The sequence below is a fragment of the Vulpes vulpes genome, chromosome 9 (assembly GCF_048418805.1).
Source record: "Vulpes vulpes isolate BD-2025 chromosome 9, VulVul3, whole genome shotgun sequence".
In the NCBI taxonomy this organism is placed as follows: Eukaryota; Metazoa; Chordata; class Mammalia; order Carnivora; family Canidae; genus Vulpes; species Vulpes vulpes.
The window spans coordinates 32,644,149-32,670,000 of NC_132788.1; the positions used below are offsets into that span (position 1 = coordinate 32,644,149).

The 25,852-nt window shown below is 38.4% G+C and overlaps 1 protein-coding gene across 1 annotated transcript; it reads right to left on the reverse strand.

Moving 5' to 3' along the window:
* Positions 1–1,865: 1,865 nt before the first annotated feature.
* LOC112912470 (patched domain-containing protein 3-like) lies at positions 1,866–22,233 on the reverse strand. Its single transcript, XM_072722428.1, is given in 5 exon segments — positions 1,866–2,719; positions 2,722–3,366; positions 4,612–4,704; positions 4,707–4,758; positions 22,111–22,233. Coding segments are annotated over 5 exon segments (1,767 nt in total).
* Between the last annotated feature and the right edge of the window lie 3,619 nt (positions 22,234–25,852).

A 25,852-nucleotide genomic window follows, 5' to 3' on the forward strand; every position in this document is an offset into this window, starting at 1 on the left:
AAAACTGATACGTAGATCAATGGAACAGAATAGAGAACCCAGAAATGGGCCCTCAACTCTATGGTCAACTAATATTCGACACAGCAGGAAAGAGTATCCCCGGGAAAAAGGACAGTCTCCTCAGTAAATGGTGCTGGAAAAACTGGATAGCCATGTGCAGAAGAATGAAACTAGACCATTCTTTTACACCATACACAAAGATAAACTCAAAATGGTTGAGAGATCTAAATGTGAGACAGGAATCCATCAGAATTCTAGAGGAGAACACAGGCAACACCCTTTTTGAATTTGGCCACAGCAACTTCTTGCAAGATTCATCCATGAAGGCAAGGGAAACAAAAGCAAAAATGAACTATTGGGACTTCATCAAGATAAAAAGCTTCTACACAGCAAAAGAAACAGTCAACAAAACTAAAAGACAAAACTACAGAATGGGAGAAGATATTTGCAAATGGCCTATCAGATAAAGGGCTAGTATCCAAGATGTGTAAAGAACTTATTAAACTCAACACTTAAGACACAAACAGTCCAATCATGAAATGGACAAACAACATGAACAGACATCTCACAGAGGATGACACAGACATGGCCAACAAGCACATGAGAAAATGCTCCGCATCACTGGCCATCAGGGAAATACAAATCAAAACCACAATGAGATACCACCTCACACCAGTGAGAATGGGGAAAATTAACAAGACAGGAAACAACAAATTTTGGAAAGGATGTGGAGAAAGGGGAACCCTCTTGCACTGTTGGTGGGAATGTGAACTGGTACAGACACTCTGGAAAACTGTGTGGAGGTTCCTCAAAGAGTTAAAAATAGACCTGCCCTACACCCAGCAATTGCACTGTTGGGGATTTACCCCAAAGATACGGATGCAGTGAAATGGCAGGACACCTGCACCCCGATGTTTCTAGCAGCAATGTCCACAATAGCCAAACTGTGGTAGGAGCCTCGGTGTCCATTAACAGATGAATGGATATAGAGGATGTGGTCTATGTATACAATAGAATATTACTCAGCCATTAGAAACGACAAATACCCACCATTTGCTTCCACGTGGATGGAACTGGAGGGTATTATGCTGAGTGAAGTAAGTCAATCAGAGAAAGACAAACATTATATGGTCTCATTCACTTGGGGAATATAAAAATTAGTGAAAGGGAATAAAAGGGAAAGGAGACAAAATGAGTGGGAAATATCAGTGAGGATGACAGAACGTGAGAGACTCCTAACTCTTGGAAACGAACAAGGGGTGTTGTTGGAAAGGGAGGTGGGTGGAGGGTTGGGGTGACTGGGTGACGGGCACTGGGGGGGGCACTTGACAGGATGAGCACTGGGTGTTATGCTCTATATTGGCAAATCGAACTCCAATAAAAAAATGTACACAAAAAAACCTTTAAAAACTTCAATTTATCAAAATACACCATTAAAAAATGCATATAAACCTCTAGTCTTGGAGAATAAATAATAAGTTGTACTTTTACATAGTAATGAAATAGGAAGTACATGAAAATAATATTCCATTTATATTATAATATATAAAATACTTGAACTCCAGGCATAAACATCTACCAATGAAACAAAAGGAAAAAAATAATTGGAAAGTCCTACCTTATGCTTGATTGTACAGACTATAATAAAGATGACAACATTTCCTAATTTAGTAAAGATATTTTAATGTAAGACTAACTTTTCTCAGGATATTTTAAATTACATTTTAAAATGGGATTTCCAAGCCAAGGAAACATGCCTTTGTTTTTAGTTTATTTCTAATAGTGCATTTTTATCAGATTGGATTGTGGCAATCAGGAATTTTATAATTAGTGTTTGATTTGTTAGTGTATATTCAAACAAACCTTCAAAAAAAGGTTAAGAATACTGGGATAAAAATTAGGCCATGAGCAGCCCCAAATAGCATAACAAGAAACATAATCTTAAAAAATGTCCTGGAGATGTATGCTTTAGCTACAGATAAAACACACACCCCTATTACTGTTGAAAGTGCACTTTGTAACACTGGGTAGCCTAGCAGATACAATGTCTCAATTGTTTTTTGGTTTACTGAGGGCTTAGAACTGGAAACAAATGCATAAGAAATGTGTGCAGAAAAATCGAAAGAAAACCCTATACAAATAACAAGATTAATCATGGATATGGAATCAAGATTGACATTCCAGAATGCCATGAAACCTGCTACTCCCACAATCACAGAAGCAATAGCAAAAGTTACCCACAAGGAACACAGTGGATGAGGAATTAACAATAAGGAAACAATGAACATAGCAGCTGATGCAACAATGACATTTCAAACAGTGTTTTCCAATATTGCAGTGTACTGATCAAAATATATGAATGCCTGGTTATACACCATTAGTGGAATTTCGCATTTTTCAGCTCTGCTTCGTAATTGGAATAACATCTTCTTCTTATTGGTTGAAGAAGAAACATCCACAGTCTGAATGAAGCCCCGGGAAAAAATGATTTCATTTGATGATGAAATATTAATATCATACATAAAAAGTGGAAAATTTGTTTAAAAAGGAGGCAAATTATTCACAAATGTATCCTTATCATTTACATTTTGTCTGCTGTTTTCAATATATTGCACATACTCTCGTAACCAAAATTCTGTAAGATTTTTATCTACATAGTCACTGTTTTCCAAATTTGCCAGAAATTTTTCCAGCTTTTGCCTAGCATCTTCATCCCAGGAGTCAAAGTTTCAGTAACAATAACCATAACCCTTGGATCAAACTCTGAAAAATAGTCTTCTTCTACATTAAAATATGGTGTGATGTAGGAATCATCACTTGCCAAATTTCGAAGGTCTAAACCTTCCTGTAGTTGGAAACAACCATAAATACTAAATATGATGTACAAAATGTTTATAAACACTACAAAAAATTTGGACTCAGTGCGTGTGAGAAAAGGGCCAAAATAGTCTCGAAAGAACAAATTCATTGGATGGGTATCAGTTTCTTGTTCATGTGGGAGAGAATCACATGGGAGACAGCAGGATATTTTTAATGAAAAACATTTTTGGTCAAGAGTTTCTGGCTTTTTCAACCAGCGTACACAGACTATTTCTCTTTTACCATCCAGGGCCATAAATGCTCCAAAACAGGTGATGTTATAAAAATAACAAAAGAGCAAGGTTGTTCCTGTATCGATGCAAAAGTACTGTACAGACCTGAAAGAGGTCATAATCCCTGTATAGAAGGCCAGGACATTGGAAATGGTGGTAATTGTTATAGACACCGCCACCTTGGAATAGACAGTGGACAGCCGCTGGCTCATGCTGTCCTTGGTGCTGGTCTTCTGCCAGGCAGAAATCATTATAAACATATCATCCGGGATCCCTGGGTGGCGCAGCGGTTTAGCGCCTGCCTTTGGCCCAGGGCGCGATCCTGGAGACCCGGGATCGAATCCCATGTCGGGCTGCCGGTGCATGGAGCCCGCTTCTCCCTCTGCCTGTGTCTCTGCCTCTCTCTCTCTCTCTCTCTCTCTCTCTCTCTGTGACTATCATAAATAAATTGAAAAAAAATTAAAAAAAAAACATATCATCCATCCCAACACTTGTTAAAAAAAACCCAACAATCTTTATATGTATTGATATCTGTTAAAAATTAGACACATAAGCTCAAACCTTCCTTTCTGTCCAACTCTTAAGGTCTTATTTATCTTGCCCAGTCTGTGCTTTGGTACTACTTTCTCTGTTGCTTTCTCTGATTGCCTCTGAATCCACAACAGTATTCATCCCTTCCTCTGTGATAACTCTGTGCTTTGAACACACTCCCATTATCTGTACATAGCCCGGATACTCTACTCTGAGTCTTCATTTAGGGTGTATTATTTATTTTTAGTTTTTAAAAAAGATTTTATTTTACTGATTTGACAGAGAGAGAGAGAGAGAGAGAGAGAGAGCCACAAGCAGAGGGAGCACAAGCAGAGGGAGTGGCAGGCAGAGCAAAGCAGGATTAGCAATGGATTTTGATTCCACCTGGATTACTTGAGGGATCATTTTCTCTCATAAACCGTTTTACACAAATGCACAAACACATCAAGCCAACATTCTGTTGCTTGAAATAGAAGCTGAACTCAACTGTTCTACAGTTAGCATCTAACTATCAATATGGAATGATTTGAGAGATGCCACATAGTTCACACACACACACACACACAGAGTCATTCACACTCCTATGAATACACAGACTATAGGATACTGGTTTACATTAAATCAATTATATACACTTTAACTATAGTTATTAATGGCTGTAGGGAATAGTGAGTGACCAAAAATCCCCCAAAATCATATTTTGGATTTTTGGTGTGTGTGTGTGTGTGTGTGTGTGTGTGTGTGCGTGTGTGTGTGAACTGCCTGTTCATGTCCCTTGTCTGTATATTCCCATTTGGGGCACTAGATTTTGCCACCTCTAAAGATACATAATTCAGTTTGATTTTCTTCTTTCCTGTCACCTCATTTTGGATCCGTAGAGCCACCTAAATGTAATAATTATTTTGCTTAATCTAACATTAACTCCTTCCCTTATCTACCCCACACCCTCACATACACAATGTGTAGCATCATGATTTGTTTTATTCACCTAGAATAAGAAATGGTGAATTTGCAACTATGATAAAAAATGGCACCCCAATATACAACATCAGGTCAAAGCCACTCACCACTGCCAAGGTGGAGAAATCGCTCCAAAGGCGGCAGCCCACATTTTGTTTTGTACACAGTCACACCTCTAAATTTGGAGGGAAAAATCATGGGATTTGTGGTGGTAGCTTCCATACTGAAATTCCATCAATTTATAACATTCTCGACTTAGACACCTCTTCATAAAGCCCTTGGGCAATAATTCTCATAATTGTATAATGGAGACCTTTAATTCCTGGGCACTATCCCAGACCACGTGGGAAAAAGCAGAGAGGGAACAGAAAAGTAGTCTATTCTTTTACCAAACATGGGTGATTCTTCTGTGACTGAGCAAGCACTACTCCACTGACTGGCAGTGCAGAACCACAAAGATATATGAAATCACTTCAGATGGTTTATTCCTCACTGCTCTTCAAAAGGTGTAAGTGGAACATAACAGCAAAGAGAGGACAAGCCAAAGCAGAGAGGGTACCCCAAAACCACATTACATATTAAAATATTGACAACAATCTCTGCTTTTATATTTCACTTGTTTCTTAACTGCTTTAAAACAAATCACTGATCCTTGTCTCTAGACATTGTTAGGAAGAGAGAGAAACTAAGTTTGGATTGAAAACTAGGAGAGTCAACTATGGAAATGGAAGCGCTGATTCTAATACAGCAAGAACATGACCAAAGACCTTTTACTATAGTAACAGTAAAATAATTAAACTTTCTTATTATGAAAAGATTTTCTACACCATAATCATGGTTCGCCTTTTTTCAACCCACTTGTGCTAGGAGTTAAATTCAGGGCCCCAAATCAACCATACATACAAAATTCCAGAGCAAAAGTAAATTGCTTTTGGGGTGCCTGGGTGGCTCAGTCAGTTTGGTGTCTACCTTCAGTTCAGGTCATGATCCTGGGGTCCTGGGATTGAGCCCCACATTGGGCTCCCTGCCTTGTGTGGAACTTCCTTCTCCCTTTGACCCTACTCCCTGCTCTGCTCTCTGTCAAATGAATAAATAAAATCTTCAAAAAGTAAATTGCTTTGTTAGAATAAAATTTGATAATGAATACTTTTCAAAAAAAATACTGGTTTATAGCAGTTTAAAATATGAAAGTAACAAAGATGAACTTCAAAATCAGAAAGATTAATGAGGATAAATGTTACATATAACACATTTATTTCCATTCCTTCTTTCAAGTTTCTGGGTTTTTTGGTGTAAATTTTTCAGAAGATAGGGAAGTATGACTTTACTTTGATTAGTTGCTGAGTTGACTTTCTCTCAGTGACCTTTATTTTAATGTTCAATAGACAATGGAAAAAAAAGATTTGGAAGTGAAACACTGTATTCCAGTCCCCAAGAAGGATTTTGTTTTAAGCAGTTTACCAAAATTACCTGGAAGAGTTTTAGAACTTTAGAATTCCTGGAATCCAGCCATGCAGATCCTGGTTCAGTAGGTTTATAGTGAAGCTGCAGAATCTATATATCTAAAACTTTCCTCATATGATTCCTGTGCTCAGGCCAATTTGGGGATTACTGGCAGCAAAATGGCCAATCTTCTGAAATTTTTATTCACTTAGCAGGGAAGGGCTAAATTAGAAATTATTGCTCTTAGAAAACAACCTGTATGTTTGGCGAGAGATCCAAATCTTCCTTAAAAGGTAATGATGTCTCCCATGAGTAAACAATAGTTTACAGTGTATTTAGAAGGGAAAGATTTTCCAGATTGTTTCAGAAATATTTGGTGTAAGTTTTGTCATTTCCAAAAAGCTAGACAATTTTGAAACAGTCTAGAAGCTCAATAGACCACTACTTACTATAGAATGAGGTTCACATTGGAGCATAAATTTGATAAAGTCTTACTATTGTTCATATAACTTCATTATGAAGACAATAAGTATAAACCTTAAAAATGGGCAGCCCCGGTGGCTCAGTGGTGTAGCGCTGCCTTTGGCCCAGGGCCTGATCCTGGAGACCCAGGATTGAGTCCCACATCAGGCTCCTTGCATGGGGCCTGCTTCTCCCTCTGCCTGTGTCTCTGCCTGTATGTGTGTGTGTGTCTGTCATTAATAAATAAAATCTTAAAAAAAAAAATAAACCCTAAAATGTGTTCAAATAAAGGCTCTGTGGGAGGCAAATGAGTCTATGCAAGGAATAACCTTCATATACAGGTATATGAGACAAGTAGAATGGCCAGTGTCTTTGGGATTGTCTAGGAGGTCCTGCCCAGAAAATAGACAAGAGATTTTCAGTGATAACAGAGAGGTAGGTAGGAGTGCGAGATGTCCAAGAAACTTAACACACTCACAGAAGAATCAGTTTTATTTATTATTTCTCTGAGCCCAGAGAAGGCACATATTGAACCATCATGGCAGCATCTGTGCCTTAAGAAATTTCCTGCTCCCTTTCCTCTTCTCCTTGGGCATGCTCCAACCCAGGAGTCAGCTTAGCAAGAAGGGAAGTAGGAAGAGAAGTGATAGAAGAGGGCTGGTGAGTCCCTTTTTTTCTCCATGAAGGACTATCCTAAGCAGCATGCTCCAGCTAAGAGTGCTGGGGCGGGGGGGGGGGGGGGGGGGGGGAGGGAATCCTTAGCTTCAAATCAAGCTATCACTCTTGTTTATTACATGGACATGGATATGGACATTTTAATTCTGACTGGAGGATTTAGTCTTACCTAAGAATGATCACAAGAGTCACAAGGCCTACCTGAGTTTTCATGGGGTAGAGGAAGAGCTTGCTTTACCTACAAGACTCAACAGGAACAAAGGGAGACAAAAATAAAGTTGCTTTATGCTTATACCTCATGAGTTCTAGTGTTCAGTATGTTGGTGAGATAAACATAAAGCCTTCAAAGACAAAGAAATATAAATCATTTTATAATTGCCTTCGGTACAAGATTTTCTGTATTACTGTCCATAATCACGTGTAAAGATAAGCAGGAATTGATAGAAATTTGTATCTTCAGAACCAACTAGCTAGTAGAAAAGTTTTGACAAACAAGTTGTTGGTGCCTTATAGATTCCATGCTAGGTTAACTTTATTTTTTGCTCTACTGACTTTAACAAGATTGAGTTTTGTCTTTTCCCCTCCTCATAGTTCTTTCCTCCCTCCCTGCCTCCTTCCCTCCTGCCCTTACTTCTAGTTTTTTAGATTGTTTGTTTTCTACAGGATGTGGGCTTTTCTTCCAGAAAAACAAAATTGTGAGGTAGTTTATTGATTCTAAAGAGGTACCCATTGTGTTTAACTCCCTTCACCTACCGAAGCCTCATTTTTCTCTTAAAATCTAGAGTTGAATGACATCATTTCTTCCTAAACCAACCTACACATGATAATGAACTAGAGAAGTTTTTGAAATGTTAATTTTCAAATTAAACCCCCAGAGACTTGATTCAATAGGTCAGGGCCTTGGAATATGTGGGTTTAGAGTGACTTTCCTGTGAGAATCACTAGAGTGATACAATCTGTGGGGCTCTTTCTACACCTAAATTCTTTTCTTTGCTGATATTTTTCATATTCTAGCTTTCTGATCACAAGAACCCAAACTAACCCTAATGCTTAGATGACAATTTTTAAGTGCTTGCAAGGTAAACCCCACTCCAGAACAATGGAGATACTTAAATAAATTACAGATTAATTTTTTTTAAAATAGTTAAAAGTACCAGTTCAAACTTATAATAGAGATAAGGACTTCTTGCTTAGTTCTATCTCAAAATCTGCCCCCAAATGCGGTAACTAGTCATAATTGGCACATGTAAGGTAAAAGACATATGTCAAATCAAACAAAACTGGCCACAATTTCTCTATTTCTTTTTGCTATTCTATCTGATTGCACACTATTGCTAATGGGGGAAAAAAGTTAAAAAAAAATAAGAGTTTAGTGCTGGACATCAACAAAACTTAGAGTAGAAATTTCCCAAGTTTCATCACCCTGCCCCACCCCCAGAAATATAGAAAAGCAAGCCTGTATTTTTCAGAATTCTGTGAACTCTGGAAAATAGTGAAAAGCTTACCACAGCTAAGCAAGTGTCAAATAAAAGAAAAGGTGGTGGGGGAGCACTTCAACATAGTAAGAAGGTTTTATAGTGATTTTACATGCCCGCCTCTCTCCGTCTCCTTGTGGTAGAAGTCTTAAAGTGGTAGCGACCATAACGTGGCACATGTGTTAGAATGGCCACAGCCTCGAGGGGGCAATAGCATTGCAGCAGCAGGAGTCTTAAAGTGGTAACAACTCAAGTTACCAGTATGGAACCAATGGCCTGTTTCTGGAGGAAGCAGAAAAAATCGTATTCCTAAAATATTTTATATGTCTGTTCTAACATATCTGGAGGCTACTTGAAGGACTGATGCAAAAATACTCTTCTCTTTTGTGGAATACTTAGGTTGAGAAACCTAGAAATACCACAAGTTGAATGAACAAACCTCAAGTTATAGAGTAAAGAAATTACAGCTCAGTGGAGGGGCGAGATGGCGGAAGAGTAGGGTCCCCAAGTCACCTGTCCCCCAAAAATTACCTAGATACCTTCAAGTCATCCTGAAAATCTACGAATTCAGCCTGAGATTTAAAGAGAGACCAGCTGGAACGCTACCGTGAGAAGAGTTCGCGCTTCTATCAAGGTAGGAAGACGGGGGGGGGGGGGGGGAGAAATAAAGACACAAAAGGCCTCCAAGGGGGAGGGGCCCCGCGAGGAGCCTGGCTGAGGCCGGGGCGAGTGTCCCCAGGGCAGGAGAGCCCCGTCCCGGAGGAGCAGGAGCTGCACCAACCTTCCCCGCGGAAAGGGGCCCGCAGGGAGTTGGAGCAGGACCCAGGAGGGCGGGGATGCCCTCGGGCTCCCGGGGACACTAACAGGCACCTGCCCCGGGAGATGCGCAGAGCTCCCTGAGGGCTGCAGCGCTCGGCGGGACCCGGAGCAGCTCGGAGGGGCTCGGGCGGCGGCTCCGCGGAGGGGGCTGCGGGGCGGGAGCGCGAATCCAACAGCGCAGGCCCCGGAGCACAGGGCGCGGGGACACAGCCCAGGATCCGGCCTCCCCCGGGACAGGCAGAGGCCGGGAGGGCCCAGGACCGCAAGGACGCTCCTGCCCCGAGCTGAGCAGATCAGCGGCCCCGCCCCAGAGCCTCCAGGCCCTGCAGACAGAGAGCCCCGGAGTTACTGCGGGAGCTGACTCCAGGGTCCCAGAGCTGCCCCCGCCACTGTGGCTGTTCCTCCTGGGGCCTCACGGGGTAAACAACCCCCACTGAGCCCTGCACCAGGCAGGGGCAAGCAGCTCCCCCAAGTGCTAACACATGAAAATCAGCACAGCAGGCCCCTTCCCCGGGAGACCAGCTAGAGGGACCAGTTCCAGGGGAAATCAAGGGACTTAAAGTATACAGAATCAGAAGATACTCCCACGTGTTTTTTTGTTTTTTCTTGTTCTGTTTTGTGTTTTTTTTTCTTTCTTTCTTTTGGTTTTCTGATTGCTTCCCCACCCCACCCCCCTTTTTTTCTCCTTTCTTTCTTTTTCTTTCTCTTTTTCTTTTTTCCTTTTTTTTTCTTCTTTCTCTTTTTTCTTTTTCTCTTTTCTTTCCTTCTCTCTCTTTTTCTCCTTTTCCCAATACAACTTGATTTGGCCACTCTGCACTGAGCAAAATGACTAGAAGGAAAACCTCACCTCAAAAAAAAAGAATCAGAAACGGTCCTCTCTCCCACAGAGTTACAAAATCTGGACTACAATTCAATGTCAGAAAGCCAATTCAGAAGCACTATTATACAGCTACTGGTGGCTCTAGAAAAAAGCATAAAGGACTCAAGAGACTTCATGACTGCAGAATTTAGAGCCAATCAGGCAGAAATTAAAAATCAATTGAATGAGATGCAATCCAAGCTAGAAGTCCTAACGACGAGGCTTAACGAGGTGGAAGAACGAGTGAGTGACATAGAAGACAAGTTGATGGCAAAGAGGGAAACTGAGGAAAAAAGAGACAGACAATTAAAAGACCATGAGGATAGATTAAGGGAAACAAATGACAGCCTGAGGAAGAAAAACCTACGTTTAATTGGGGTTTCCGAGGGCGCCGAAAGGGACAGAGGGCAAGAATATGTATTTGAACAAATCCTAGCTGAAAACTTTCCGAATCTGGAAAGGGAAACAGGCATTCAGATCCAGGAAATAGAGAGATCCCCCCTAAAATCAATAAAAACCATTCAACACCTCACATTTAATAGTGAAGCTTGCAAATTCCAAAGATAAGGAGAAGATCCTTAAAGCAGCAAGAGAAAAAAAGTCCCTGAATTTTATGGGGAGGAATATTAGGGTAACAGCAGACCTCTCCACAGAGACTTGGCAGGCAAAAGGCTGGCAGGATATATTCAGGGTCCTAAATGAGAAGAAGATGCAACCAAGAATACTTTATCCAGCAAGGCTCTCATTCAAAATGGAAGGAGAGGGATCCCTGGGTGGCGCAGTGGTTTGGCGCCTGCCTTTGGCCCAGGGCGCGATCCTGGAGACCCGGGATCGAATCCCACGTTGGGCTCCCGGTGCATGGAGCCTGCTTCTCCCTCTGCCTGTGTCTCTGCCTCTCTCTCTCTCTCTCTCTCTCTCTCTCTCACTGTGTGCCTATCATAAATAAATAAATAAATAAATAAATAAATAAATAAATAAATAAATAAAAACACAAAATGAATATATTAAAAAAAAAACAAAAAACAAAAACAAAATGGAAGGAGAGATAAAGAGCTTCCAAGACAAGCAGGAACTGAAAGAATATGTAACCTCCAAACCAGCTCTGCAAGAAATTTTAAGGGGGACTCTTAAAATTCCCCTTTAAGAAGAAGTTCAGTGGAAAAATCCACAAAAACAAGGACTGAATAGATATCATGATGACACTAAACTCATACCTTTCAATAGTAACTCTGAATGTGAATGGGCTTAATGACCCCATCAAAAGGCGCAGGGTTTCAGACTGGATAAAAAAGCAGGACCCATCTATTTGCTGTCTACAAGAGACTCATTTTAGACAGAAGGACACCTACAGCCTGAAAATAAAAGGTTGGAGAACCATTTACCATTCAAATGGTCCTCAAAAGAAAGCAGGGGTAGCCATCCTCATATCAGATAAATTAAAATTTACCCCGAAGACTATAGTGAGAGATGAAGAGGGACACTATCTCATACTCAAAGGATCTATCCAACAAGAGGACTTAACAATCCTCAATATATATGCCCCGAATGTGGGAGCTGCCAAATATTTAAACCAATTAATAACCAAACTGAAGAAATAACTTTGATAATAATACACTCATACTTGGTGACTTCAATCTAGTTCTTTGTACCCTCGATAGGTCTTCTAAGCACAACATCTCCAAAGAAACGAGAGCTTTAAATGATACACTGGACCAGATGGATTTCACAGATATTTACAGAACTTTACATCCAAACTCAATACACATTCTTCTCAAGTGCACATGGAACTTTCTCCAGAATAGACCACATACTGGGTCACAAATCGGGTCTGAACCGATACCAAAAGATCGGGATAGTCCCCTGTATATTCTCAGACCATAATGCCTTGAAATTAGAACTTAATCACAACAAGAAGTTTGGAAGGACCACAAACACGTGGAGGTTAAGGACCATCCTGCTAAAAGATGAAAAGGTCAACCAGGAAATTAAGGAGGAATTAAAAGATTCATGGAAACTAATGAGAATGAAGATACAACCATTCAAAATTTTTGGGATGCAGCGAAAGCAGTCCTGAGGGGGAAATACATCGCAATACAAGCATCCATCCAAAAACAGGAAAGAACTCAAATACAAAAGCTCACCTTACACATAAAGGAACTAGAGAAAAAGCAGCAAATAGACCCCACCCCCAGCAGAAGAAGACAGTTAATTAAAATTCGAGCAGAACTCAATGATATCGAGACCAAAAGAACTGTGGAACAGATCAACAGAACCAGGAGTTGGTTCTTTGAAAGAATTAATAAGATAGATAAACCATTAGCCAACCTTATTTTTTTTAATTTTTTATTTATTTATTTATGACAGGAATACAGGGAGAGAGAGGCAGAGACACAGGCAGAGGGAGAAGCAGGCTCCATGCACCGGGAGCCTGACGTGGGATTCTATCCCGGATCTCCAGGATCGCGCCCTGGGCCAAAGGCAGGTGCCAAACCGCTGCGCCACCCAGGGATCCCAGCCAACCTTATTAAAAAGAAGAGAGAGAAGACTCAAATTAATAAAATCATGAATGAGAAAGGAGAGATCACTACCAACACCAAGGAAATACAAACGATTTTAAAAACATATTATGAACAGCTCTACACCAATAAATTAGGCAATCTAGAAGAAATGGACGCATTCCTAGAAAGGCACAAACTACCAAAACTGGAGCAGGAAGAAATAGAAAACCTGAACAGGCCAATAACCAGGGAGGAAATTGAAGCAGTCATCAAAAACCTCCCAAGACACAAGAGTCCAGGTCCAGATGGCTTCCCAGGGGAATTCTATCAAACGTTTAAAGAAGAAATCATACCTATTCTACTAAAGCTATTTGAAAAGATCGAAAGAGATGGAGTACTTCCAAATTCGTTCTATGAGGCCAGAATCACCTTAATTCCGAAACCAGACAAAGACGCCACCAAAAAGGAGAATTACAGACCAATATCCCTGATGAACATGGATGCGAAAATTCTCAACAAGATACTAGCCAATAGGATCCAACAACACATTAAGAAAATTATTCACCACGACCAAGTAGGATTTATCCCCGGACACAAGGCTGGTTCAACACTCATAAAACCATCAGTGTGATTCATCATATCAGCAAGAGAAAAACCAAGAACCATATGATCCTCTCAATAGATGCAGAGAAAGCATTTGACAAAATACAGCATCCGTTTCTGATAAAAACACTTCAGAATGTTGGGATAGAGGGAACTTTCCTCGACATCTTAAAAGCCATCTACGAAAAGCCCACAGCAAATATCATTCTCAATGGGGAAGCACTGGGAGCCTTTCCCCTAAGATCAGGAACAAGACAGGGATGTCCACTCAAACCACTGCTATTCAACATAGTACTGGAAGTCCTCGCCTCAGCAATCAGACATCAAAAAGACATTAAAGGCATTCAAATTGGCAAAGAAGAAGTCAAACTCTCCCTCTTCGCTGATGACATGATACTCTACATAGAAAACACAAAAGCCTCCACCCCAAGATTGCTAGAACTCATACAGAAATTTGGTAGCGTAGCAGGATACAAAATCAATGCCCAGAAATCAATGGCATTTCTATACACTAACAATGAGACTGAAGAAAGAGAAATTAAGGAGTCAATCCCATTGACAATTGCACCCAAAAGCATAAGATAACTAGGAATAAACCTAACCAAAGAGGTAAAGGATCTATACCCTAAAAACTACAGAACACTTCTGAAAGAAATTGAGGAAGACACAAAGAGATGCAAAAATATTCCATGCTCATGGATTGGCAGAATTAATATTGTAAAAATGTCAATGTTACCCAGGGCAATTTACACGTTTAATGCAATCCCTATCAAAATACCATGGACTTTCTTCAGAGAGTTGGAACAAATTATTTTAAGATTTGTGTGGAATCAGAAAAGACCCCGAATAGCCAGGGGAATTTTAAAAAAGAAAACTATAGCTGGGGCATCACAATGCCAGATTTCAGGTTGTACTACAAAGCTGTGGTCATCAACACAGTGTGGTCCTGGCACAAAAACAGACACATAGATCAATGGAACAGAATAGAGAACCCAGAAGTGGACCCTGAAATGTATGGTCAACTAATATTTGATAAAGGAGGAAAGACTATCCATTGGAAGAAAGACAGTCTCTTCAATAAAAGGTGTTGGGAAAATTGGACATCCACATGCAGAAGAATGAAACTAGACCACTCTCTTTCACCATACACAAAGATAAACTCAAAATGGATGAGAGATTTAAATGTGAGACAAGATTCCATCAAAATCCTTGAGGAGAACACAGGCAACACCCTTTTTGAACTTGGCCACTGTAACTTCTTGCAAGATACATCCACAATGGCAAAAGAAAGAAAAGCAAAAATGAACTATTGGGACTTCATCAAGATAAGAAGCTTTTGCACAGCAAAGGATTCAGTCAACAAAACTAAAAGACAACCTACTGAATGGGAGAAGATATTTGCAAATGACATATCAGATAAAGGGCTAGTTTCCAAGATCTATAAAGAACTTATTAAACTCAACAGCAAAGAAACAAACAATCCAATCATGAAATGGGCAAAAGACATGAAGAGAAATCTCACAGAGGAAGACATGGACATGGCCAACATGCACATGAGAAAATGCTCCGCATCACTTGCCATCAGGGAAATACAAATCAAAACCACAATGAGATACCACCTCACACCAGTGAGAATGGGGAAAATTAACAAGGCAGGAAACAACAAATGTTGGAGAGGATGTGGAGAAAGGGGAACCCTCCTGCACTGTTGGTGGGAATGTGAACTGGTGCAGCCACTCTGGAAAACTGTGTGGAGGTTCCTCAAAGACTTAAAAATAGACCTGCCCTACGACCCAGCAATTGCACTGCTGGGGATTTACCCCAAAGATTCAGATGCAATGAAATGCCGGGACACCTGCAGCCCGATGTTTCTATCAGCATTGTCCACAAAGCCAAACTGTGGAAGGAGCCTCAGTGTCCATCGAAAGATGAATGGATAAAGAAGATGTGGTTTATGTATACAATAGAATATTACTCAACCATTAGAAACGACAAATACCCACCATTTGCTTCAACGTGGGTGGACCTGGAGGGTATTATGCTGAGTGAAGTAAGTCAATCAGAGAAGGAAAAACAGTGTATGTTCTCATTCATTTGGGGAATATAAATAATAGTCAAAGGGAATATAAAGGAAGGGAAAAGAAATGTGTGGGAAATATCAGAAAGGGAGACAGAACATAAAGACTCCTAACTCTGGGAAACGAACTAGGGGTGGTGGAAGGGGAGGAGGGCGGGGGATGGGGGGGAATGGGTGACGGGCACTGAGGCGGACACTTGACGGGATGAGCACTGGGTGTTTTTCTGTATATTGGTAAATTGAACACCAATAAAAATTAATTTTATAAAAAAAAATTACAGCTCAAAAATACAAAAGACTGCCTATGACCAAAGATGAGTAACATTTCTCTGAGGATTTAGGATATCCAAAAGCACTAAAATATACTGGGGAATTCAGAAAGGGAAAAGGAAAGGTGTATGCTCAGAAAAAATCTGGGAAGATCCTAGGCTTTCACCTAGGACTGATTGTGAGGCACACTGTAAGCCTTGCTAAGTGTTGAAGGAGGGTCCAGGCACAGAAACACTTTGCAAAAATAGGGAGAACACCTGGTATCCAGGGAAGTCTGTGTCAAGACACTAGCTAAATACGAGCTAAGGTACAGAAATACCACTGACTTCAAAAACAAGAATTACAGTCTTTGTGATAATAGTTTGGGGAAATCACTAAGAAAATGGTTTATTACAGGGCAGCCCGGGTGGCTCAGCGGTTTAGCGCTGCCTTCGGCCCAGGGCCTGATCCTGGAGACCCGAAATCGAGTCCCATGTCAGGCTCCCTGTGTGGATCCTGCTTCTCCCTCTGCCTGTGTATCTGCCTCTCTCTCTGTGTGTCTCTCATGAATGAATAAAATATTTTTAAAAAAGAAAATGGATTATTACAGCCTTAAACACTGGAAAACAACAGAAAACTCTAAGGAAAGGGGAATCTAATTTCTAGTTACTACATTATGATAGCTAAATGTTCAGTTTTTAACAACAAAAATCACAAGGTATATGAAGAAAGAAAAGTATGACTCAAAATATGTATGAAACAAAATAAATCAATAGAAATCATCCTTGAGGAAAGACAGAGATAGGACCTACTGGATAAAGACTATAAACACTGTTCTAAATAAGGTAATAAGAAAAATAACGTTTGAGGAGAATGATAATATAAATAAAGAGAAGGGAAATTTATTAAAGGAACTGAAAAGAAACTCTGGAACTGAAAAGTAGAATAACTAAAATTACAAAAACAAAGCCAAAAACACTAGAGGTGATCAACAGCATATCTAATAGGCAGAGAATCAGTGAACTTAAAGATAGGAAAAGAAAAATTAGGGAGCCTAAGAGGCAGAAAGAAAAATGGTTGAAGGAAAGTGAAAAGAAAAAATAATAATAAAAAAAAATAAAAAGTTAAAAAAAAAGAAAGTGAGAAGAGCCTCAGAGTCCTGTGGGATACCAGCCAGTAGACCAACATACACATTATGAGAGTTCCAGAAGAAGAGAGAGGAAAGGGGGTAGGAAGAATATTTGAAGAAATTATGATGAAAAACTTCTCAAATTTGATAGAGGACATGAAGCTATAAATCCAAGAAGCTTAATGAACCCCAAATAGGAGAAACTCAAAAAAACCCAGACTGAGACACATTATAATCAAACTGTTGAGAGCCAAAGGCAAAGAGAGTTCTTGGAAGCAGTAAGAAAGGAGCAACTCAGCACATAAAAGAGATCTTTAGTAAAAGTAAGAGCTGATTGCTGGAATATATAAAAACCACAAACACACATGCACTGCTAATAGAAACCATGGAGGCAAAGGGACAGGGGAAGATTTAAAGTGTTAAAAGAAAAAAAAGCCTATCAACTGAAAATTCCATACCCATAAAAACTGTCCTTCAAAAAAATGAAGGAGAAATTAAGACACTCCCAGATAAACAAGAGGTGAGGGGGCTTGTTACCATTCAATCTGCCCTATATGAAATGGTAGAGGGAGTCCAGATTGAAGTGAAAGAACAATAAAAAATAATTCTAAGTTATATGAGAAAATATAGGTCTTGGTCAAATATAACAGCAAAATATATTTTTTGTTTATAGCCCTGTATTTTATTGCCTACAGAATTCAGAACATAAAAAATTATAAACTTATATTATGGGCATATAGTATATAAAAATGTAATTTATGACAACATAAGAGAGGGACAGAGATGCATAGAAGCAGTGTGTGTGTGTGTGTGTGTGTGTGTGCGCACATGCATGTGTCTTTTTAAGATTTATTTTATCTGAATGAGTGAGAGGGGGAGAGGGAGAGAATCTTCAAGAAGACTTCACACTGAGCACAGAGCCCAATATGGAGCTCAGTCTCAACACCCATGAGACCATGACCTGAGTCAGACACTTAACCAACTGAGCCACCCAGGTGCCCCCCACCATTTGTGTGTTTTTTAAGTTAAGTTAATATCCATTTAAAGTAGAATGTTATAAATTTAGAATTATATGAATCTCCATAGTAACCACAAAGAAAATCTCACAGAATGACAAAAGGAAATGAGAAGAGAATCAAACAGCTCACTAGGAAAATAGAAACTAAACATTCAAGAGGAGTAATGGATGAAATGAGGGACAAAAAGCTATAAGATATACAGAACACAAATAGCAAAATACCAGAAGTCCTTCCTTGGCAGTTTTTTTAGATGTAAATGGATTGAACTCTCCAATAGAAATATAGAGATTGGCAGAATGGTTAAAATAACAGGATTCAACTATATGGTGTCTCCAAGAGACTCCCTTTAGATCTAAACAAATTGAAAAGTTAAAGGATGGAGAAAGATGTTCCACATGAATAGTAACCAAAAGACAGCAGGGGTGGATATACTGATATAAGACAAAATAGACTTTATTCTTAAAATGTGTAAAAGAGACAAAGAAGGGGGTGCCTGGGTGGCTCAGTCAGTTAAGCACCTGCCTTTGACTCAGGTCAGGATCCTGGGGTCCTGGGATTGAACCCCATGTCAGACTCCCTGCTGAGTTTTCCTCTGCCTCTCCCCTTCCCCTGGACTTGTGCTGTTCTCTCAAATAAATAAATAAAACCTTTAAAAAAAGAGACAGGTAAGGATATTATATATTGATAAGAAGACTAATTCATCAAGAATATATAAAAACCACAAACACACATGCACTGCCAATAGAGACCCAAAATACATGACGCAAATATTGACACACTTGTAGAGAGAAATAGATAGCTCTACAATATTGGCTGGAGAATTCAAATCAATATACCATTTTCAATAATGGATAAAATATTTAGGCATATAATCTATAAAGAAAGAGAAAAAATGGGCAACACTATAAATAGGTTAGACCTTGCAGAGTTATATAGAACATTCAACCTAACAATAGCAGAATATACTTTATTCTCAAGTGCACACGAAACATTCTGTGGAATAGATCATGTGTTAGGTTACAAAACAGGTCTGAAAATGTAAAAATATTGAAATTACAAGTATCTTTTCAACCGACAATGGAATGAAGCTTCAAATTAATAATAGAGGGAAAACTGGATAATTCAAAATATATGGAAATTAAACAACTCACTATTAAATAACTAATGGGTTTGGCGCCTGCCTTTGGCCCAGGGCGCGATCCTGGAGATCCGGGATCGAATCCCACGTCGGGCTCCCGGTGCATGGAGCCTGCTTCTCCCTCTGCCTGTGTCTCTGCCTCTCTCTCTCTCTCTCTCTCTCTGTGTGTGACTATCATAAATAAATTAAAAAAAAATAACTAATGAGCCAAAGAATAAATCACATGGGGAATTAGAAAATACTTAGCTACAGATGAAAGCAAATACACAGCATACCCTAACTTATGGGATGTAGCAACACCAGTGCTCACAGATAAATTCATACTACATTAAAAAAGAAAAAAAGTTCTTAAATCACCTTATGCTACTAGACATCTTGTAGAAATAGAAACGAAACAAAACAAAACCCAAAGCTAACAGAAGGAAGGAAATGAAAAGATCAGAATAGAGAAAAATAAAATTGAGAATAAAAAACAATGGAGAACCAGTAAAACTAAAAGTTGGTTATTTTAAAAAATCAGCAAATTGATAAACCTTCATCTACAGTGACAAAGGAAAAAGAAGATACAAATAACTAAATCAGATATGAAAGTGAAGACATTACTACTGACCTTAGAGAAATTGAAAGGATTATTTTAAAAATGCCATAGAGGGATCCCTGGGTGGCACAGCGGTTTGGTGCCTGCCTTTGGCCCAGGGCACGATCCTGAAGACCCGGGATTGAATCCCACGTTGGGCTCCCGGTGCATGGAGTCTGCTTCTCCCTCTGCCTATGTCTCTGCCTCTCTCTCTGTGTGACTATCATAAATAAATTTAAAAAAAAATAAAAAATAAAAAATGCTATAGACAACTTACACCAACAAATTAGATAACCTAGATGAAATGCACAAATTTCTAGAAACATACAAATGACCTAAACTGACTCAAGATAAAACAGAAAATCTTGACATGTAACAAGTGAAAAGATTGAATCAGAAACCTCCCAAAAAAGAAAAGTCCAAGACCAGATGGCTTCACTGGTAAATTTTACTAAACACAAAAGGACACTTATCACCAATCCTTCTGTAATCCTTCCAAAAAATTGAAAAGGAGGGAATACTTCCTAACTCATTCTTTGAGGCCAGCATTACACTAATATCAATTCCAGACAAACACTAAAAGAAGAAAACTACAAATCAATATCTCTTTTGAATACTGATGCAAATATCCTTAATAAAATTCTAGCAAAGCCAATTCAATAGCACATTAAAGGGATCATGAACAAGTGGGATTTATTCTAGGAATGTGAGAATGAGTCAACATGGGAAAAACAATCAATGTAACATAGCACCCTAATAGACCAAAGTTTAAAAACCACACAATCATCTCTGCAGATGCAGAAAAGGCATTTGACAAGATCCAACACCCATATGATAAAAACACTAAAAAAAAAAAACAAAAAAAAAAACAAGGAATAGAAGGGAACTTCCTCAAAATGATAGGGGCATTTATGAAAACTGCATGGCTAATCTTATACTCAATAGTGAAAGACTTTTAGAAGTTCCCTTCTAAATTGGGAACATGATAAAGATGCACACCTTCACCAATGGCATTCAACACTGAACTAGAAGTGCTAGCCAGATAAATTAGATAAGAAATAGAAATAAAAGGAATTCTATTCCTTTTTACAGATTACATGATTCTATCCATGAATGTTCTAAAGAATCCACAATAAAACTAATAGTTAATAAACAAATTGAGCAAAGCTGCTCAAGATTAACACAGAAAAATCAGTTGTGTTTCTATCTATGTGCAATAAACAAAAAATGAAAGAAAGCAATTTCACTTAAATAGTGTCTAAAAGAATAAAATACTTAGAAATAAATTTAACCAAAGAGGTGAAAGACTTTTTAAAAAAATGTTTATTTCTTTATTTGAGAGAGAGAAGAGAGCATGGAGGGGGAGGGGAAGAGAGAGAGAGAGAGAGGGAGAGAGAGAATCTTAAGCAAGTGCCATGCCTAGCACTGAGCCCAACTTGGTGCTTGATCTACGACCCTGAGAATGACCGTGACCTGAGCTGAAACCAAGTGTTGGACACTCAAGCAACTGATCCACCCAGGCACCCCTACAAATCATATATTTGATAAGGGTTTAATATCCAAAACACATGAACACACACACAAAACTCATCAACAACAGGACTCAACAACAAAAAAGACAAAGAACCCAATTAAAAAATGGGCAAAGGACTTACATAGACTTCTCTCCAAAGAAGATGGGCAAATGGCCAATAAGCACAGGAAAAGACGTTCAACATCATTAGTTGAGTACTCTGCCACTACTTTGCCATTGCTAAGATGGCTTTAATCAATAAAACAAAAAGTAACAAGTGTTGGTGAGAATGTGGAGAAACTGGACCCCTTATACATGGCTTGCTAAGATATAAAATGAGATAGACTTCATGGAAAGCAGTGTGGTGGTTCTTCAAAGAACTAAAAACAGAATTATCATATAACTCACCAATTCAACTCCTATGTATATATTAAAAATAATTGAAAATAGGAGCTCAAACAAATATTTGTACACCAGTATTCATTGTAACATTATTCACAATAGCCAAAAGGAGGAAACATTCCAAGTGTCCATCAACAGATAACTGAATAAACAGTGCTGTATGTATATATGTATATATATGATGAAATATTAGTCATAAAAAGGAATGTTTTTGTACATGCTACATCATAGTTGAACCTTGAAAACATTAGGCTAAGTGAAATAAGCCAGTCACTAAAGAACAAATATTGTATGATTCCACTTATAGAAATCTCTAGAATAGGCAAATTCATAGGGATAAAAGGTAGAGAAAGGTTAACCAGGACCGGGAGGGATGCCATGGAGGGTTACTGCCTAATGCTTATACAAATTCTGTTTGGGGTGATGGAAAATATTTAGAAACAGATAGTTGTGATGGCTGCACAGCAGCGTGAATGTAATTGATACCACTGAATTGTACACTTAAAAATGATTGAAATGGCATATTCTATATCTTTATGTATTTTACCACACACAAATATTATTAAAAAGAGTTAAAAACCAATAAAACTGTTTTGCATGATGTGATTGCAAATAATATGATTAGAAGGTATGCTGAATGAAACAAGGGGATCACTGTCACAGAGGTTGCTTCAAACTCCAGTTGTCTAGAAAGTGATGTAAAGTAGACCATCTACCAAAAAAATATACTCCAATAAATAACTGTGAGTTATTTATGTGTGAGTTACAGACATTATTGAAATGCTATCGCTTATTGATTGAAACGTTAAAATTTAGTAAAAGATAAAAGTAAGTGGATTATTACTTTAGAATAAAGAAGATAATATGGATTTGCTTTTTCCCACAAATCTGGCCTGCTTTCCAGTTTCTTGCAAAAACCCAAAGTTGAAAACTCCTGAGTTCTCAGTTCCTCAGAACTCAAAATCTGAGTTCTATGTAAGACTATGAATCATTAATAACTACAGAAATTGTCACTTTTTCTAAGTTTTTATTAGGTTGTCTATTTAATTGCATTGATATTTCAGAAAGATCTGGTATTCAAGGGCTTTTTAAATTGCATTGATATTTCAGAAAGATCTGGAGTTCAAGGGCTTTTTTTCTAGTAGTTGTCTCACTTTGACCAGGCTTACTCACAAGTATTAGTAGGCTTGCTGGCCCAACAATTACAGAATAGCTAGCATGTGCCTGGCACTATGCTATAACTTACTTGGAAAATGCTGAGATAGTTATCTTTTCAAAGACACCATGGAGCTTCTGCTTAAAGGTTTGTTTCTGCATTTTTTAAAAAAATATTTTATTTATTTATTCATGAGAGACACAGGGAGAGAGGCAGAGACATAGGCAGAGTGAGAAGCAGGCTCCCTGCGGGGACCCTGGTGCGGACTCCATCCAGGGACCCTGGGAACATGATCTGAGCCAAAGACATATGCTCAACCAATGAGCCACTCAGGTGTCTATGTTTTTGCATCTTAGTGAACTTCAAACAACTCTGCTTCTTATCCACCTTCAGTCTAGACAAAATGAATCAGACAAAACATTACCTTTTCTTCATCTTTCATCACTATATGATTCCATTTCCTTCTATTCCCCAGCTCTTCTTTGGCAGCCCCCATGACCCTTTTTTTTCTCTTGCCCCTGTTTCAACTTTTCTAACTCCCATTCTCTCAGGTTAGCCAAAGTGAGTTTGGCATAAATTAAGGGCAATTGCCCATTATTTTAAATGTTTTATTAAATTTTTTTTACCCATTTTTATTTACAAGATGTTTCTCTTTTAGCTGTCAGTTATATGATAATCTGTTTCCAACACTTGACTATGTGCTTCTTAGAGACAAATAAGATGTGCTGCATCTTATTCATCCCTACATTTGATACTCAGTGGACACTCTAAAGTTAGTCATAACTTAAGTGGTCCTGCTTGTCTTTTCACAGCTCTAGGAATTATATCACTCAAATGTGGCAGACATAATGGCTGAAATATATTCCATGCATCTTGTAGGGTCTGCTCAGATGCCTGTGTTCTAAGTGAGACACCAGGTACCAACCCAGGGCTTGGCCCCAGGACCCTGGGATATGACCTGAGCAGAAGGCAGACACTTAACCGACTGAGCCACCCAGGCACCTCTAATTACTACTACTTTTTAATATAATTTGGAATCTGAAATTGTGATACTTCCAGTTTTGTTTTCCTTTTTTCAAGATTCTTTGGCAATTTGAGGCCTTTTGTGGTTCCATACAAATTTTAGGATTGTTTGTTCTAGTTCTGTGAAAAACACTGTTGGTATTTTGATAGGTATTGCATTAAATCTGTAGATTGCTTTTGGTAGTATAAACATTTTAATATTTTTTCTTCCAACCCATGAGCATGGAATGCCTTTTCATTTCTTTGCATCATCTTGAATTTCTTTCAGCAGTGTTTTATAGTTTTCAGAGTAGAAGTCTTATACCTCTTTGGTTAAGTTTATTCTTAGATATTTTATTGTGTTTGGTGCAAACGTAAAAGGGATTGTTTTCTTAATTTCACTTTCTCTTGCTTCATTATTAGTGTATAGGAATGCAGTGGATTTCTATACATGGATTTTGTATCCTGTGACTTTACTGAATTCATTTTTCAGTCCTAGTATTTTTTTGGTGGAGTCTTTAGGGTTTTCTACATATAGTATCATGTCATCTACAAATAGTGAGAATTTTACTTCTTCCTTACAAATCTGGATGCCTTTTACTTCTTTATGTTGTCTAATTGCTATGGCTAGGACTTCAAGTAATATGTTGAATAAAAGTGGTGAAAGTGGACATCTTGTCTTATTCCTAACTTTAGGGGAAAAGCTCTCAGTGTTTCACCATTGGGTATGAAGTTAGTTGTGTATTTTTCATACAAGGCCTTTATTATGTTGAAGTATATTCCTTCTTGACCTACTTTACAGACAGTTTTTATTATGAATGGATATTGTACTTTGTTGAATGGTTTTTCTGCATCTGTTGAAATGATCGTATGGTTTTTATGGTTTTACGGTTTTTTATTAACATCTCTTAAAGATGTTACATATCACGTTGATTGTTTGGGGACTGTTGAACCACCCTTGCATCCTGGGAATAAATTCCACTTGATCATGGTGTATGATTTTTTTTAATGTACTGTTGGGTTCAATTTGCTAATATTTCATTGAGGACTTTGGTATCTATATTCACGGGAGATATTGGCCTATAGTTCTCTTTTTTTATAGTGTCTTTATCTGGTTTTGGTATCAGGGTTGATACAGCCTCATCAGAATGAATTTGGATGTTTTCCTTCCCTTTCTATTTTTGGGAATAGTTTGAGAAGAATAGGCATTATGTCTTCCTTAAATGTTTGGTAGAATTTCCTGTGATGCTGTCTGGTCCTGGTCTTTTGTTTTTGGGGAGTTTTTTGATTATTGATTCAATTTCATTGCTGGTAATTGATCTGTTCAAATTACCTATTTCTTCTTGTATCAGTTTTGAAAATTCATCTGTCTCCAGGAATGTATCCATTTCTTCTAGATTGCTGAATTTGTTGGTATATAGGTTTTCATAATATACTGTGAAAATTATTTTTATTTCTGTGATCTTGGTTTTTATTTCCCCTCTTTCATTAATGATTTTGTCCTCGCTCTCTCTCTCTTTTGATGAGTCTGCCTAGAGGTTTATCAATTTTGTTGATCTTTTCAAAGAATCAGCTACTTTTCAAAGAATCAGTTTCATTGACCTGTCCTTTTGGTTTTTTAGTTTCTATATTATTTATTTCTCTTCTAATCTTCAGTAAATCTTCCTTTTTGCTGGGTTTGGGTTTGATCTTCATTTTCTAGCTCCTTTAGGTGCAAATTAGGTTGTTTGAGATTTTTTTCTTGCTCCGTGAAGCAGGCCTGTATTGCTATAAACTGTCCTCCTACAATGACTTTTGCTGCATCTCCAAGATTTTGCACCATTGAGTTTTGATCTTCATTCATTTCTATGTAATTTTTTATTTCTTCTTTTATTTCTTGGTTGACTCATTCATTGTTTATTAGTGTGTAATTTGACCTCCGTGTATTTGTTCTCTTTTCAGATTTTTTTCTTGTGGTTGCTTTCTAATTTTGTAGTATTGTGGCCAGAAAAGATGCATGATATGACTTCAGTATTTTTTTTAATTTGTTGAGGATTGTTTTGTGGCCTAATCTGTGATCTATTCTGGGGAATATCCCATGTGTGCTTGAAAAGACTGTGGTATTCTGCTGCTTTAGGATGGAATGTTCTGAATATCTGTTAAATCCATCTGCTCCAGTGTGTCATTCAAAGCT